This window comes from Fistularia commersonii, chromosome 23 (assembly GCF_037954325.1).
Source record: "Fistularia commersonii isolate RoL2024-O1a breed Wild chromosome 23, RoL_Fcom_v1.0, whole genome shotgun sequence".
Classification (NCBI taxonomy): Eukaryota; Metazoa; Chordata; class Actinopteri; order Syngnathiformes; family Fistulariidae; genus Fistularia; species Fistularia commersonii.
In genome coordinates this window covers 9,829,720-9,848,890 of record NC_141306.1, presented here as the reverse complement: position 1 = coordinate 9,848,890, position 19,171 = coordinate 9,829,720, and the positions used below count along the sequence as shown (strand labels likewise).

Below are 19,171 nucleotides of genomic sequence, written 5' to 3'. Positions count from 1 at the left end.
ATTCTACTTTCTGTTTAGTCTTGCAATTCAATAATGTGCATAATCAGTGTATATGAATTTTCAACAGGTAACAGAGTATCTTTAAGCCTGATTATTATGAAAAATTATGTCCTAATAAAACATAAATCAATTAAAAAATGTGCTCAAATTAAACCTGTTTCAGGCTCCTCCCGCTGACTGATCATATCTGAATATATTTTCAGATTTTGCTGTTAAATTTACGAGCTCTACGTGGCTTCTTATCATTTCTATCATTGCTACCATTGCCATTTACTACTGGTGAAGGTATGATCTCCAAATGCCCTTCTGTTTCTACCTTTTTTCACAGGGGTGGTGTTTCTTGACACTTGTGATGCTGGAGGTTTGCCACCAGATGGGGTAGTGGAGGTCGATTTGGAAGCAGCAAAGGTGGAGGTGGCAGAGGTTTTAGGGGTGGCAGATTTTGTAGCGGCTGTGGAACTTTTGGCTGTACTGGCCGTGGGCGGTCGAGCCGAGCCTGTGGAGGGACGGGACGTCGCTGCCGAACTAGGTGTGGACCTGAAGAAACACGACAAAGACAAATTGAAGAGCTGTGAGACTTGATACGATGCTAAGATTTGTACCCACGGAGACATTCCTCAAGATGTAATTAGGAATATAAGTATGCGGGTTTGCGGGTTCTTCTGTCAGATGATAAATGAAGATAAAAAAAATGCTTACATGTAGCTCTGAGCAGAGTAAAGAACATTGTTAATGGGGTAACATTAGATAAGTACCACCTGACAGACTATACTTCAAGACAAAGACAGCCATCACATTTAAAATTGCAGCGGAATATCAGCAAGGATATTACGTAAGAGCTAATGCATTTATTAAATCATACATCCTGCTCTTGTTTTACTCCAATGTCCGTCTTCCAATTTGTAGACCAAAGATTGTCTTGTTTCGCTGCAGCTGCAACAATGATAACAAGCGCAGCTTTCACAGACTTTCACATCCCCATGAAAATATCCCAGAGGAACAATTAAGTGAAGCAGCATGGGAGAAGAATCACATCGCACCCATGAGACCCGTTCCAACCTCAATCAACATTATTCCTCATGTCTTGTTCATGTCCTTTTACTATAGGGGAACTAACTGCTCTTTTGGCAGCATGCGTCAGCCAGCCTGCTATGGCAGCCTGCCTTTTCCTTAAACTGGCTTCTGTATCAACTCTGGGCTAATTAACCTACATGCAGAAGCCTTGACAAGACCGCACCATGCAGAGCGCCTGCAAAGAACACACTCAGTGAAGATGGCTGAGACCAAGTTAATCTTTTATACCGGGGGAACAAAAATAACCTCCGTACTTCCTCGAGCTGGGACCATGAATTATGCCAAATGCACACTCACCGAGCAAGGAGTGCGTGCTACTGAGGAGTCGGCGAACCTAACGGAATAGATTTTTGTCACGTGAAAAAGACTAAAGCTTTAGATCAACAGGTGATAATGATCCAGGGGTGCGGTCATGGCACAAGTTAAAACACGATTTTTAATATTTGACCCATCATTTGCTTGGGGGGTTAAAAAAAAAAGAATGTTATTGATACTGGGATTGTCTGCTCATGTCATTGCAGGCTTACAAAAACGAACGAGCTGCCGTGTCTGTGATGTAGAATAATGTGCATCTTGCAGGCACTTGAAACCCGATCTATTTTGACAAAGGGCCCGTCTGTTTTCACTCCTTCTTATATTAACTGTCACTAATTTTTTTTTCTTTTATTTGTTTAAGGAAGCATTAAAAAGATAATTTGTCTCAGTGTATTCCTGGTGGACAATTATCCCAGTATCATATCAAACCCCCAGCCTGTCTACAAAGGAAAGAGGCCATTCAACCAGCCTGGCTAGCAATGTGTTCCTTTCTGCCCGTGGCAACAAGTAGTGAGTCATCTGATGTCTGACCTCATGCGTATCTCTGTACTTGTTTGAATATATACTTTAACTTGCGATTTGTATTGTGTGAAACTGTGGGGAAAGAACAAAAACACAAATTTTATCACAATTTGTCAACCTGTCTTTGAATTCTGTCCATTTCTTTTTCCCCATAATCCATTTCTCCTCATTCACCAGGTAATTCAGGCATGATGTATTTCAAAATATCCAAAAAGTATCATTTCATTTCGTCTTATGGACAACTCGTTATATTACAAAGAAAAAAATCTGTATTTCAATACCTTAGCAAGTCACCATTCAACATCTTAAGCATAGAACACAGGGCTCTTTATGAGCCCATTAACAAAAGATTTTTAACAAAATTTTCTTTTCCAGACGCTCACTGGTCCTACTCTATAGCATTTTAAGCAAAGGCAAAATAAGAACCGTCAGAATATAAAATTGGTGGTTTTCATGTTGAGCGCTAATGTTTAAAAATGAAACGTGCGTGTGGATTTGATGGAACAGAACAAGCCTGACTGAAACGCTATTTTTAACATCTTTCACATTTGCCCTGTGTGTGTGCAGCTGAACAGCCCTACCAAGAACCCCCTTACATATTAAACCCTGAGTCTTAGACTGATATCCAAGACTAGGCCTGTTCTTTTCGATCCCCCCCATCTACTTAGTGCCACTGCATCCATTTGGTAATTGCATCTGCGGCTGCACGCTTGTAAATCATGACGGCACAGGACTGCGTCACACAGTCATCGGCCACGCCCTGAGCAGGACAGATGATTTACAATCTGCTAAAAATGCCGTGTACTTCATGCTGCGGTGTAGGACACGGTGTGAGGCATGGACACGCACGCACAAAGAGAGGACTTGTGCATTGACGGAAATGTTTTGGCTCATGTGTAAAATCAATCCACTGCAATAAAAAATGATAATCCCTGAAGGACCATCGGTGAGAAAAGGCAGCGCACCGATGTGAGAATTCCTGGGTTGAGTGCAAGCAAACACAGAAAGCCACCTGATCACCCGAGAGCAAAATCATCCTTTTTTTTTCCATCTGAGTTTGCAACCAGGAACAGGCTGAGGACCCTTTGTCTCTTCTTTGATACAAGGGCAGCATTTTGTTCTGTTTCGCAGAGACTGTCTATGCTCATTTGCTTTCATTGTTTACCTCTTCTATTTCCCCTTTCCTCTATTTCCACATACAAACACACACATGCACACATTGCATGCTCAGACCTCACATACTCTGTGTATCCTCTGGCAGCAGTGATGGGAGCTCAGCTGGGACACATGACTTATTCAGCCATGTAGCTTCTATACTCCACCCTCACGACCATTTTTGTTTCACCTCTCTCTGCTGCATCTGCAGCTAGCAGGACAGTGCCTTGAACCCAGCAATTCATGAGCGCATCCTCTGTGTTTGCATGCCGTTTCTACATAGGTACACATGTCGAAGCATTTTTGTTGCAGTATGTCATTCTGCGTGTATTAGTCATTACCTTTGTCATCCATGCAAACACAAAAAAGGGGCAAAAATGTGTAAACGCTCTTGCATATACGGTGAAAGGTTGATTGTAGCATACACTTAATCATGCATTGAAAAAATGTTGGACTGAACACTGATCAGGATCGACAGATGCAGTGGTGCGCAATGAACAGTCATGAGGAAAAAGCAGGTGCACAAATGGCCACATGCGGGTGTGTGTGTATATGTGCACATATGTGTTCACATCTCACATGGATGGCGAACAGCATCTTGACACTTTACTTTCATCAAATACTAAATCGCACAGGTAAAGGAGCTCTCTTCTGCCGATACAATGACTTGATCATTCTTTTACAAGCTGATCTAATTGTCTGACAAATTATTTGGTTAGGTCTTTTCGGGAATAGTCAAAAACCCATTTTTGAGAGAGGTTATGTGGATATTATGTAAAAAAAACAGTACACTTGGACAAGAGCCTACTGCAGCTGGATTTACACCAATTCACACTGAGTAAATAGACAGAAATATTGTTGGTGTGCGTGTGTGTGCGCGCGTGCAGGTAAGACAACTGGGGAGACTAGGTGTGTGTAGGGCGTGTCCAGCGTGGCAATAAATACGTCTGTCAAGCTCACCAGTGCTTTACAGAGAGCAAGTTTAAAAGAAGGGCTGGAGGTAGGAGGTGGGCTCAAATCTAATTAAAGTAGATATTCATAGCTTGCGGTCTTACAAGTACTGACAAACACGCACACTCAATTTCAAAAATATCCCAAAAAGAGTTCACGCTGTTGTCTTAAAGTCTTAAATAAGAAATGGCTCTACCTCTCAATGGCGTTCATCCACACACTATGAGCGGATAATATCTTACTACTAGACAAAGAAAACTAAACCATGCATGGTAAATACATTTGCATAATTGTTCACATTAAACAAATTCACACACAATTTGGGGAAAGGTTGTTTCTGCAATGAGTATGAAAGAAATTGTCATACTCATGCAAGTTTGGCATACAAGTTTTCGCAACTGATACGTCTTGCGTATGCATCCGCTTGGTTGCATTATATCAGTTTTATTTGTGTGTCAGACAAAAATATTGGCCATAGAGATCGTCGGTGTGATTCAACACTGTGTGTCTGCTTGAAGGTAGTGGTATGTTTTCGTTTCCAACTGTTCCGCTTAGATCGATTGAAAAAAAATCAATTATGTTTGTTTTCTCACATCTCGTGATTCCAGTAGTGATAGCTATGTTCACAGGGAACGTGGAGTACAGGCAGACTCTAGAAATGGTGGAAGTCTGCAGCACAGGCATAAATGATGCATGTTAGTGACATGGTTATGTCAGCCATAATAAAATGTTACTGAGATTGAAAATATATGCTGAATGTGGTCAGAAACAAAGCTACATGTTTATACACTATTAGAGTACTGAGTTTAATTTTCTGATTAAATTGGCTGCTTTTGCTGTTTGATAATACATTTAAATACATTTTTCTTTGAAACTACACAATCACAGTGGGTGGAACTCTGACAGAAATCAATGAAAAGTAAACATCAACAAATTAGGTACAGTATGCATATGCTGACATAGCGTTATACAACAGAAGGAGAATCTATTGACCAAGAGGTACACTGAGTGTGATGTTGAGTCAGTAATCTCTGGTGGATAACCCTTGAATTGGAATATTGTTTCTAAATCACCCCATTCATTTGGTATTTCAGCACTACCTTTGATTAAAGATTAAAATGTTGTTGATACCGACATGGCTCCACTGGGGAGGGAAGAATTAAACGCTAAATCTGCAATAAAGCGACTGCAAACGACCTCGCTCTCAATCTTTGGCTACGTGTGACTTAATTTTTCTGAGCACCTTCTTCAGCACTTATGCGCCTGTTTTCCAGCATTACCTGTTATACAACAATTGGCAAGTCATCAGTCACAGATTGATGTTTGTCCAAGCAGGAAAAAAAACAACTGCAAATATGCTGTATCTCACCATACCGGACATGGTGGTCAAACAGCAATGGAGAATGACGGCATTACTTAGGGAGCCAGTGAGATAAGTCTCATTCACAAAACATACCAACTCGCACAGCCTCTTTCAGACAACGGCCTCCTTTTACTCTCTCCTTGCTCCTGACTCCCAGACTATCGTCAATTTTCCTCAGGACCCATCACCACGCCTGTAGTGTGATTCGGTACACATGATCTGATTGCAAACCAACAAAAACTCACAACACATGCTGGCTCATAGAAAACCCAAAAAGCACTTGCCCTAGAGAAAATTAAATTCAGAGAAATCTGTTGTTCCTGTTCAATTTTTCCATCGCCTTCTTCTCATCTCTGTAAACCCCATTCCCTCCAAAACTTGTTTCATTAATAATGGTATATGTTTGCTCTTGTGCATCCCTTCAAGGGATTCCTCTGAGGCCTGTTCCGACACTGGGTGGTTGCTGGCCTACTTAAGGCTCAACGCCTTCAAGCCTCTATGTGGGGTTTCATTGTCTCTGATTCCTCTGGGGTGTTTCTTCTTTAACAAGGTCTTCTTTGAACCTGAAGCCAAGAAAGGCCTTTTGACCCAACGTCTTCTTACTTGGCAATGAGGAGATTTAGAAATCTGAAGGCGTTGCTGTAATCCATTCTGTTGTGGTAAGGCCAATTTGCCAAATTGCTTATAAATCACTGGAATGACATTCAACCGAGTTCAACAGGAGGATGTTTTTCCAGACAGAAAAGACACTTTCCACTGTTGTCTCCAGACACATGGGAAGTTTTGTCCATGCAGACATACAGAAGTAGAGCAGCTTTGATTCTACACTAATGTCACATCTACCTGGTTGTCTTGGAAACAGCAGGTTTATCGGTCTTGGGTGCGGACGAAGAGCTGGGTTTTGCCGGAGTTGCAGAGGCAGGCCTGGGAGCTGTAGCAGTAAAGACAAGGTAGAAGGATGGTGGTGGCAGAAAAGATAAGAAATTAATTGGTGAATAAATCGTCCAAAGTACTTATCCATAAACTTCAGATAGGTCCATCTCAGTATACTATACGCAAACCATTATAAGGTTTGGATGTGTGAAGAACAATTCTTTTCTGCACACACAAAAAGCCATCTAGTCACCTGATAATGAACTACGCTATGAGTTGATGGGAGACTACCAATTATTTGTTGCTTGTTTGCTCCAGGATATGTGTTTTAGGCAGACAGGGCGTGGGGATGCTTTCCAAGGCAGTAGCATACTACTGCTAAAACCTCGAAATGTTTTGTGATGCATCATGCTTGAATAAATGTCCCGGTTGCTTTCAGAACAAACCCTTAGGTTCATTTAAGGGCAAGGCAATGTTCTAGGTTCAATTCGGCACTGCTTATTTGGTTCAAGTGTGGATGCATGGTTGACTACAGCTATATACAGTTGACTACTATTATCTATTACTGTTATGTTTTTTTACTTGAAACTCGGGCACAACAATTTCCTTCGGGATTAATAAAGTTGTTCTCATCTCATCTCATATGATGAAACATCCAAATCAAGTAATTGATTAAATTAAGAATTAATGGATTTACCCGATATTCATACCCCTTTCCTATTTCACCTTTTTAAAGGGTAATTCAAGAAGCTGACAATAAGATGAAACACTTAATCAGGATATATTTTCAGCAGTGATAGTATCATTTCCTATCTTATAACAACATATATAGGCCTGATTGACACAGTTGTTCATTCAATCAGAAGGACCCTGACCAACTCTGGCGTGTATAATACGTGTACTGAAATTGTTTTATGTGCAATGATTCATACGTCATCCTATCATTGTCACTAAAATTAGAGCAACCAAAAAAAAAAAAAAACGGGAGACGACATGCTTCTTGATGTTTTCATACCGACCTGGAGGTTTTTTAGCTGCAGCAGCAGCAGCAGGGCTCGTTTTGACACCATTGGTGGTTGTGGACAGTGTCTTCTTAATTGCCGTGGCTCCAGTTCCTGACTTTGCGCCGTTGACAGCTGCGGAATCGCCTGCACCTTTTTTCTCTCCTACTTTAGCCGTGACCTTGCTGGCTACACCTGCAGCAGTCCCTGTTGGTTTTTTAGAGGAAGCTAAGGTTGGATTACTCTTTTTGTCCGGAGCAGATGCGGTCTTCTTGGCCACTCCATTGGTCTGGGGCTTCGACACACCATTTGAGAGACGGCTCTGGGAGGTGTTGGACTTTGGGCCAGATGTGGACTTGGTGAGACTGGTTGGGCCAGGTTTGGACTTTGGTGTGGCCTTGCTGGTCTTGGCTTTAGGATCTCCTGAAGTCTTGCTGCTGGTCTTTGCAGCTGGGGTTTCCTTCACTGGCTCTGGCTGGGGTTCCACCTTGCCTGTATCATCTACAGGCTGCTGCTCCATCTCCTCCACCACTAGATTGGCTGCCTGGACTGGGTTCTCTCCCATGCCCGGCGTTGCCTCATTTACTGGATTCGATTCTGAAGTTTCCATCGGCCCTAATGCTGCCGTGGCAACCCCATCCGGTTTCATCTCCCCTTAAATGCAAGTGGTCAGTTGATTAACTTGGACTCTTCGGATGGTCACAGGCAAGAGGCTTTCTGAAGACAGGTCTGGTCTGTGCTGAGACATACATAGAGAAGAACCAAGTTAGTAAACAGCGAGACTCAACATGCAAAGCAGTTTGCTGTCCCTCCTATCAGCAGGCAAGAGACCGAGGAATGTTGCCTGAAATCAGATAAAGAAACGGCACTAGTCTTTCGCAAAGATGCTTCAGCTGACACACACACACACACACACACAGACACACACACACACACACACACACACACACACACACACACACACAATGATGCTAATGTAAGAGCTGGCAGACTAAGTGACTGTAGGATAAAAAGGAGTGGCCGTAATGGCGTACAGGATGATGAACTGCTTCAGTAGCAAGAGGAGAGATGCGGGGCATCTATGGAAATGAAACAAATAAAGAAAAACACATTAAACTGAGGTCCAAAACTTGGGGGAAATTGGGGGACAGGCAGTTCAAGTGCAGCATCAGCAAACACACAGGTCCTGCACGCATCCTAGCATGAGTTGTGGCAATCTATAAATAGCCTTCATTTATTTCAGTGCAATGCAGTGGCAAACACCCACCCTGATACGAAAAGGCTCAGTGGCACAGTTGGCCAGTGAAACTGGGTTGTCTTTCTTTTTTTTTACTTAAAACAAAAAGGTATCTGAGGAGAAGACCAATCGACTGGGAAAGGAGAGCGGGGACTGAAAAAGATTTAGCAAGCAAATCTCACACGCAAACATACACTCACACACGACCTGCAGTAAATGCCACATAATTACTTTTCATGGATAAGAAAAGTTACCAAATCCAGTTTCATACTCAAGATCGATTTCTATGGCTCTTAAAAGGGAAAAACAGCAAGACGGAGAAAAGGCTTGAATGGGAATGCAAAGTGGGTCAAGAAGCGTGCGACAAACAGGAAGAACATATGGATTTATGAACAGATGAGTGTGCAGTCAAAGACATCAGCAACTTAGAAGCAGAAGGACAAGAAGCATGTAAGGACAGCATGGAGACGTAATGTTTTCTTGACTATTTTCAAAACTGATTGGGGAAGGAAAATGTTTGTGTGTGTGTAATAGTAAGGGCGCATGTCCCACACACCATCGTGCTGGTAAGACAAGTACTGAGTGAGTGCAGAGGCCAGCCAAGAGGAAGGGGCTTGGTCTGCGGAGCATGGGAACAGGATGAGAAGGTGGGCGAGACGGACAGAGGGGATAAACAAGAGACTGAAGAAAAACAAAATAAAATGAGCCTACTGTAACGAATGGTTGCAGGACCGCCGATTGAATTTAGAAGTGTTTTGTTATACCGTGCACAGACGAGGACTTCAATGCGCTGACCGCTCTTATCAAGACAGTCTGATTCCCTTGTGTGACTGAAAATTTTCAGACATCTAAACTTGTATACACATCTTCACCGTTCACCGTGTTTGGAATATGACAAGTATGGCACCTTTGTGACGCTAAATTTTAACAAGCGAGCTCCACATAATCCCAAACGTTCTGTTCTCCTCTTTCCTCTTGCACAAAACAAACATGGCCCAAACCTTCACATACAAACACGTAACTGCTTGTGCTGCAAGTAAGTGCCCAAAATAATCAGAGGTGGAGAGGATGACAACGAGTAGCTGCTAAAGGTCGCTTGTGCCACACCCTCTAGTCACAGGGAGCTTCTAATTGCCAGTGATGATACAAGATGGGACATATTTGTTTTGGGAAATTAGGAAAAACTAAATACAGCTCTAGTTTGCAAATTTGAGGTACAAACCTCTTGTTTTTTGTTTGTTTGTTTGTTATAGGGGATAACTAAATGTCTTTTATGGCCAGCTTTGATAGGCATTATAAAAGTGATTCAGTGTTCCAGGAATACGCAGTCGCCTTTTGGTTTTTAATACAGTAAAGAATGAATATATGTCTGTAAATGTTTGGCCAGTTAATGGAAACTACAAGAATCTCAAATCAACCACAGGACCTGGTAAAAATTATTAGGGATATTCTAAATTATTATTTTGGAAAGGTGGTCAGTCACAACAGACAACATCTCTGTGGTTCTTTGGTAGAGTGAGGCCATAGCAAGTCCAGTGAACCTCTTGCAAAGAGGAGTTGTTTTTGTTACACAATCGCCCAAAAGCTGTTTTTGAATTAAAGACCCTCGGTCGGTTTAGTTCAGCCTGTTGTATCATCCCATAAAAGCTTTGTGGCAGAATCCTAAAGTTCCTAAAGAGGAAAATTCCATCACTAGTTTCCATGCTCAGAAACAAGATGATGCAGACAGAAACTACAAAGACAAGATTCAATTTGATGGGGATGGTCAATAGTTGGAGAGTTTGCGTGCTGACAGAACCACAGGAACATTCCTCTTTCCCGTTCAAGTCTACATACAGCAAAAGTACAGGAAAAGGGTCTTTGGTTCTATTTGTCAACGCATGCCGACCTTTATCATCATGACAAATCGCAGGTCACCGTGAATTGCCATTTTATTCTTGGATCAATTGCAGTTTATCAGGGAACTGAAAAGTATGCTGGGCTCCCTTTTGTGTCAGACAGTAGCATGGGTAGTAGCACATTAGAGGTAGATCAAACTAAGCCCAGCGTTAATACTTATTTTAGATTAATGTAAGGGTTTCCTTTCAATGGATAGTATGTCACTGAATGTTAACTGGGTCATCCGTCCCAAACCAATTTGTTGAATCAGTGGACACAACTCAACTGCAGTTCAATACATCTGAGAACTACTGAGCACCCGTTTAATTTATGTTTAGTTGTGGAGGCGGGGGAGTCTCTTGAAAAAATTATTGGAGATTGCTATAAAAAAAAATTCAGAGGGGAAAATTCATTAAATAATATTCCATGGCTATATTGATAATTGTTTTTCCTAGTCTGTGAAATGTACGAAGCCCAGCCCTGGCCTTAATAGATATATCATGGAATAAATACGGCCAGGCAGGTATCGATCATAGGGCTTTATCGATCACAGGGCTGTGTAACAGTGCCACAGCTTGGCTCACATTTCACATTTGTAAGATATACTGTACATGAAAACCAACTTAAATATCTACTGCTTACAAAGACCAATGCATAAAGGTATTCCCCTGCAACAATCTATGGTGCTGGAAAGCCGTAATCTGATTTGTTGACCACTCAATTCTGGCATTCCTGGACCAGAATAGGTGTGCTACACAGAATTACTGTACAGCACATGGGGTCTAAATTCATGGGCCCACTCTAGCCCATTCACCATTCAGACAAACAGTGATTTTTATTTGTCATTCTTCATGCGCTGCCACAAATGTCTTGGTGCCCCAATGTTTTGTTTTAAAGGAGAAATGAGAAAGAAATTCAGCATCATGCTTGGCATCAAAAGCCAGATGACTCCGCGTCAGAGTTAGTGCCTGGAGAAACTTCCTCTCCAGTGTGTACACGGTTGTGACTACTGATGACTGCTCAGCTAGCAGCTAACACCTAGCAGTCAGCAGAGATCTTTGTTGATGCATGAATCAAGTGATTCCAAAGTCACAACTGGGAACAAATCATTGAAGCCTGTCCCTGATGGAGGAGATGAAGTATGTTTTTTTTAATGAACATGTTCCTGGTTAATGTATCATAAACATCCCTCTGAATTGTATTTTGTAGAGGTTTATGTTACTGAGTTACCTTACATATTAGCATCGATGGAAAAAAAGGAAATCCGCTTTGTGTTCATGGCTCCTTTGTGACAAAACTTGATACTTTATGGTGTTACTACCAGATAAAACACATTCAAATGATAAAGCCAAGATCCAACAAAAAACACACACAGAGATGCAAACCATCCTGTGATGGCGTGACAACAGCTAGCCATTCTACATGCTCACTTTCATAACAAATCAGTTTGCATATTTACAACCCTGAGTAATGAATTTCTACAAAACATATTTTAAAAGGTCTAAAAGCAGGCATTATTAAAAATCTTCAAATACCCCATTGGCACTTACCTGAGGTAAGTATATACTGGTTTCTCTGTAATGTTTTAAACTGATTAAGCGTGATCAAACCACACTGTCTTGCAATGTATCATTAATATTCGATGTATAGGTGTTTTTTTTTGTACAAGGGACGGAGCGATGTGATGTAACATAGGGGAGATGGGAGACCTTTGACGTCATAAAGGCGAATACGCGGGGGGGAGTCTCTAGCCAGAAGAGCACTGTGAAAAAGTAGAAGGAAAGCTGGACTTGACAGACATATTGGAAAACAATTAGCAAAGAGGGGGAATGGAAGGAGGCAATGATGAAACTCCAGAGGCAGTGAACAGTTGCAAAAGCACTGCTTTCTGATGGCCCCCCATTCAGGTTCCCCCTTTATGATGTCACAGCTCTTCTGTCCCCCCATTCTGTAGCCGCTGGCACAGACAAGGAGCACACATGCAAACACACTAAAACTTTTCACAGTTGGAGTGGAACCTCTACACGCACACACACACACAAATAAATAAAACAATATCAGGTTTTCTAAGACAAGTCCATAATAATGAAACCTATTACTTTAATATATACAAATATTTTTTCCCAAGTGTAGTTATTCCACGTTCCCCTCTTTGCTCAGTTCAACTCATTGGGAGGATCAGGGATAGCACCTCAGGAGGGTCATTTTGGGTTCAGGTTACATTGATCAGGCACTCTCAGATCATATTCTTCCAGATTGAACACTGGGAATCAATAATTTTGCAACTACATGAATCATAATACAAGGAGCTAAGGGTAGCTGTGACATTTGTGGGGTTCCTGAATAGAAAACAACCAGCTTTCTCTCAAATTCCTTGCCATCTTTGGCTCAGAGCTCGAGTCTGTTTATTTATTGCAATGAACCTGTCAGTCAGAGGCTGAGCTTAAAAGGCCAGTCTGTCAACTGTCATGTCTCTACCCATCAAGAGAATACAGCTGAACCAATGCTCAGCACTAAATTTGTTTCAGACTGGATTGTCTTCAGCACTTCAATGTCTCTGTAGCAAAAAAAAAAATCATGGTTCAGCATTCTATCACTGCCTCTGGTTTGTTTTTTACCATTGGTGAGTAATGATAATTAGCACTTAAGTAATTGACATTTTGATATTTGTTAAAAAAAATATATATATGGTGGAATGTAAATATACTAACAGTGTGTTTGAAATTTTTAGCAATCAGGACATTGCCCAAAGAAAAATGTTATTGTTATTGTTGAATCAAGTATTTGAAGAAGAAACATTGAATTTTGCCAGAGAGCAATATCCTGATCAAGCCATTTTCAGCATAGGAAAAGAATACAACGGTTTACTTTTATACATGGATAATGTGATCAATTCTTATCAATAGCAGACTGTGGCAGTCTTCCAACACTACCACTCATGATGACATTGTGATTCAGGGATTTGCACCAGACACTGAAATGCCAAGATCCCTGGACAATTTCTTTTTCGGCATCTCAACAAGCTTTTTTCTCCAAGCTAAGTGTTTTTCAGGAGGGAGGAAAGGGCAAAGCAATGGGCAGTGGTGGGATTACTTGCTGCGAGATCCAAGTAGGCCAGAGCAAGCAGAACACTGAAAAAAATGGTAAAATGTAAATTTGCTAGTGCATCGCCACAAATACATGCCAGTGCAGGTCATCCTGCAGAAATTATTAAAAATAAATAAATAAATAAATAAAAACACTTGTTGGACAAAATTCTTTGCTTGAAATTTGCAACGTTTTTCAGCTTCACTTGTTGAAATAAATATGACAACTACATGCCAATTGTCCCCAAAATCAAAAATCTTCAAATTCAATATTCATTAAACTAAGTTTCTTTAGGATTGAATATCATATTGAAATGTGTTTTCGTTTGAGGAACACCTTACAGAACGGTTCTATACTTCAACATAATTAAGAACATATGCATCAGTCTGGAACTCCATTAATAAATTACAATGAACTTCATAATGTACAGAAAGTCATTGCAGGGGAGTATGTCCACATACGCTTCATAAAATCCTGAGATTAATGTTCAAGGATGGTTTAATGGTCATGTAGGCGTTAAGGATTAGGTTTTGACAAAATATGAAAAAGTAGGGCAAAAAAATGGCAATTGTCATTTATGATTAGAACTTCTAAAAAACATTGCATAGTGATCAGCATGATCTTCAATTTGAAGCAAAACTCAATAGCTTGCTATATGGAAAATACAGCTCCTCCTGTCTGATTTCTGAAATGGCTGCTGTGAACTGAAAAATGAAAGAGTATTTTAAGGGCTTCTGGTCAAACTACTGCAGGCCAGGCAGCTGAGAAACTTTTATGAACGGAACATTACCATGACCAGAGACAGACACATGCATCAAAAGGATCTGCACCGCAATAATTGCTTCCTGAGTACAACCAGAAGCATTGGTTGTTATCCTCCGTATCAAGCTAAAACAATAAATGGGGGAAGAACAATGCAATGTGGACACAGACACCAGTACCCCACAGACATTCGCCTCCTCCGAGTCTTGGACATTGTTTACTTTGCAATATGTCACTGTTGGCCTTTTACACAGTCTCCCAGTCATGTGCTCCGGCTTCCAAGTGGCTCCCACTACGAATTCTCTGCAGGCCTCAACTATGAGTAACAAGAAAAAGAACAAAAAAGAAACCCACACAAATTCTGAGTTTTACTCGAGCAAAAAGACACTGGTCGGAAGACCTCCCTCACATATAAACAGATAAACACACAAAACTACTTACATTTACATGCATCGGAAGTGATCTGATCCGTCATGTCCACTATCTTGTTTATACACAGAAATTCTAAAGCTGAAAAGCTTCAGTTAGAACTTTATCTCTGATTATACATTTATCTTTTTTCAGCTGTTTTGTTGCTTTACAGTATATTTATTTTCAAGTATTTTGTAGAATCGAATTTTAGGCTAATGGTATGTTTTGTCATTATTTTTAATAAACTTAATAGGCCTAAAAGAGTAAGCTAATAATATGCAAGCCTGCTCTGCAAGGTGAGATCATCCTTTGAGGCATCATCCCTTCCTAATACCCTTAGTGGACCATAAACAAACGTGTGTTTGTGTGTGTGTGTGTTTGTGTGTATCCCTGTTAACGCTTTCTTTTTTTAAGCCCTGGTGTGGGTAACTGAGCAAAAGCTACTAAAGTTGAGCTCATTTTTTATAGCCTACATTTGTGTCTTAACACAACTACAAATAGCAAACTTGCCTCCATTGCGCAAAGGCATAAGTGAAAATGCACTGAATCATTCCCTCCACCATCTAACTAACCTGAGACATGTAGCGGGGATGGAAAACTAGCACCGCTTTTGCATCACACATATGCATTCTGTGCCTTCTTCTATCCCCGGGGCCTACTCAAAATAGTAGTCAAAGAGAGGGATTGTGGGTGAAGGAAGCAGCAGCGTTGGGGGTGGGGTCGGGGATGGAGCAAAGAAGATACTAAACAAAGTGATCTTTTGTTGTCAACATAACATTCACACAGACTTGTCTTGATAGTGTTAATTGGGAACTATCGTTGTATTTACTTTGGGTAAACACTTTAGGTAAACTAAAAGAAATGCAAAATAAACTACAAAAAGTACAGAATCCCTCGGTTCATCACGGAGTAATATCAGGGCAGCTGTACGCCCATGACGCTTCGTGCGAAGACAAAGGTTTGAAGCGAAGATGCAGGAAGCAAGGAGAGCGGGTCGATGGTTTTTGAGGGCCCAATTTAATGGGCATTCTTTGACCTCTGACTCTGTAATTGACAAGCTTTTATCTCCGCAAGCAGCAAACACAAGACGCTTTGCTGCTTTGTTTGCTGTGTGACATGGCTAATAAACTGCCCTGAGTTTGACACGACACAGCCGGGGATGAATTCTCTGTTGGCGATGTGACATTACACCCTTAAATGCAGATGAATGCAGGCCTTATTTATCAAGGCACGGCTTGTCTTTGGCTAAAGACCCAATTCATGATTTTGTCTCTTGCAGTAAGACAACGAAAGCACTTAGTGGTAAATTGCCTCTTCCTCTGTTGACGTAATGAGATGTTGTTCCTTTGAATCATTGCAGTCAATCAGTGAAGGAAAATCCCTAAAATTTCTTTTTATTCAAATAATACTGTGATCGGTCCCTGGTTCGAAACGGCAACACATTACACACTGAGTGTTTGAATGCGATGCTGTGCAACAGCTACAAACTTGTCATGTTGTGATACAGAACTCTGCTGCGCTGTTTAAATAATTTATAGTGTTCTCTTGCTTGCAGCACAAAATGCTTGTGGGCAAGTGAGCTGGTGCAAGTGGCCTCCGATTTGACACAGATTTGACTCGCCACCAGAAATAAACAAAAATTTTGTTGAATATTTTTGTGAATTTGGTTCACTCCGCTTTGAACTCTCAAAGATGAAATGGGAATCCCCCACTTAGAAAGAGGAGGAGGATATCAGATTCAAAACACCACAAGCCTGGCATGTCGCCTGAGATTGTCCATTCAACCTACTCAAAATCACAACAGAAGTCTCAGTCAACCATGTTTTCCCATTTACAAATACTCAGCACCATAACTGTGTCATTGCATGACCAACATTTTTTTTCCTTTTTAGGAGCAATTTAGTTCAAACTCAGAGAAGATATTATATTCTTAGTGTGCCCCACGCCCTCACTTGTGATCGAGCATGATCTGAACACGTCATGGTTATGTGATTTTGATTCAAAAATGTACGCTAAATGTCAGTTCCGTGCATTAAAACCGAAGCTTTGCTAAGGGTGCATTTGTACGGGCTTGTTTTATACACTGCGATCTTCTGGAACTAGACAAATTTGCAAAGCTTAAATTTCATTCGGCTTTAGAGATCTGTTTACACTCACATTCTCTCTCCCTCTCTCTTTGTGCGTCTCTCACTTTTCAACGACTGCACTAACTTTGTGGCAATCAAAACCAAAACCAGTTATCACGGAAAGTATAGTGATTGGTCTGCGAACAATGTCGATGTCCACTGACAAAGCAGCCCAGCTCATCCGGACATATTAAATATATTAAAAATAAAGTAAAAAAAAACTAATCTACCAAGAAAGTAGTCTTTAGATTGATAACTTATGGTGAAAAAAAAAAAAGTGGACCCAAAAGATTAACCCGGGGAGCAAATCAGATAATGTGACTTAATAAGAAAAAAAAAAAAAAAGGGACAAAAATGATGGATAAAATTGCATGGCTATGAACCTACCTCTTTAAGACAGCTGCGCTACAACCAACATCCACAATAATCTCCTCCCCTACTGACTATCAAATTAATGCCTTAATGGTGTATCGTCATTCCCACAAATTGACTTTCAGTTGCTCAGTGGGCACTCAGTGGGTCCAACTGATCAAGAACAAATGCTTTGTTGAAGGAAGGAAGGAAGGAAGGAAGGAAGGAAGGAAGTAAAAAGTCTTTTTCTATCTGCTTGTTTACTTGGCACATGTGAAAGAGAGCAGCAGATTGCGTGACAGACACCTGGATAACAGAAACATGTGATCAGAAATACTGGCACTAATCCTAAGGACTTCTTTCGCATTAAGACTGCAGAGAGGCCTCAATTGTGGTTACTGAAATAAAGGATGCCTTTTTGAGTTTAGTGAATTGTACACTGATGTCGTCATTAACTGGACTTTGATTGACTCCGATAAAAACACAGGCACCACTGAGCGAGCGCAATAATAGAATGCCTACCCCGACCCCCCCTCACCCCACGCACAGACACAAATATTTTCTGACAAACAATCTGATGCAGACAACGCATGCATAAAAACATTCATACTGTGCGATTCCCATAGTGCATCCAGAGAGACTTGGCCCCCCTGGGGACGGGCAGATTAACACATGACAGAGCTTGTTAACCCTGGACAAAGAGAGATGCTAATCTTGTACAGTCGGCCTCAACTGTCCTCACACAGCGCCCGGGCAAGAGCTATAGTGAGACAGAGGAAGAAAGAGCAAGTGCCCAAGTACGACCAGACAGAGCGCGGGAGGGATCAGAAGCAGTAATAGTGGCCTCACTATGTCCCAGAAACCAGACAATACTGTGTGGAGGCGGGGCTTGAGGATCAATCAGCTCCAAAACAATAAGGTAGAGAAAGCGCCTGGCTAAGAGCAAGGCCACAGTGGCACCGGGCCCGTCTACAGCTCAACTGAGCTCCGCCGCCTGCAGGAACCGTCAGCGAGGTAGTGCACAAAGCCCCACGGTGCGGATAGTGATCGTGCAGGGCAAATCGGAGAACCAAGCTACCAGATGTCCACAGATGGGCTGGACAGAGCAAGAGGAAATGTGCTAGTGAGGGAGGCGTTCCTCCAATGCTATTAATATTTCCCCTGGGAGACGACGGGGATGGTAGTGACAAGTTTATGGAAGAAAACTAATAAAGGCGCAGGGTGAAAAGGGATCTGGACAGCAAGAGCAAGGAGCAAGGGCTGCAAGAGAAGAAGCGGAAAAAAAGACACCAGACAAACGGTTGCTAATCTGTAACATGAAGAGATGCTGGACCGGCTCCATAATTGGCTGTTAGCCCACACACAAGCGCCCCTTTGGGGGTAAATGAGATCAGAACAGCTCGAAACCAGCTGGTGAAGTGTATCAATGACACCAGGTAGTGCAGATAAAGAATCAGCGGGTAGATACCAGGCATCTGGATGGGAAACACATCCATGAGGCTTCCACGCTTTGTGGATTCTGCACAGGACACGGACACATGCACACAGAGTATTGGTGGAACGACTCTGTCCATAAGAGGATTATGTCCTGTTTGAAGTGGAACATGGCACGTTCCAGTTGGAATCTGATCCCTTGCAGACAGTTTGTGTGGTTGACCGGGTCGCTACCCTGTAACTCCAGCTTTCTAAGAAAAATTATAGCGTAAAAACATCTATACGGAAACCACCGAAAAAGTTTTGGGGACCCACATTATGACGGATGAGTGTAAGTTTATGGCATAACTTTGCCACAAAATAGCACAGAGCTTTTATACATTGTAAATACAATTAGATAAGAAAAACTGTCCAGTCAGCCCCTTATTGTAAAGTAGTGCATTTGTTAATACGCATTTATGCCTGCAAGCAGCCCGATCATTATGGACAGGCAAGATCCTAACAACTGTCAGCCCCTGAGCCACAGGAGCAAACATACAGCAATTCAACTGTAGCGTTTGAACTTATCTACATTCATGGGGCACAATATTAATGACAACATAGTTAAGTTATTGGGCATCTGGCTGACAGA

General features: G+C 41.6%; 1 protein-coding gene across 1 annotated transcript in view; it reads right to left on the bottom strand.

The window, feature by feature from the left end:
- LOC147221013 (uncharacterized) overlaps positions 1-19,171 on the bottom strand; it is a 32,147-nt gene that overhangs the window by 9,511 nt on the left and 3,465 nt on the right. The window contains exons 2-4 of the mRNA XM_086170217.1: positions 7,273-7,993; positions 6,224-6,311; positions 317-537 (exon numbers count right to left, since the gene is read on the bottom strand). Coding sequence (XP_086026343.1) covers positions 317-537; positions 6,224-6,311; positions 7,273-7,903 — 940 coding nt within the window. The 5' untranslated portion in view covers positions 7,904-7,993. The remainder of the gene's footprint in view (positions 1-316; positions 538-6,223; positions 6,312-7,272; positions 7,994-19,171) is intronic.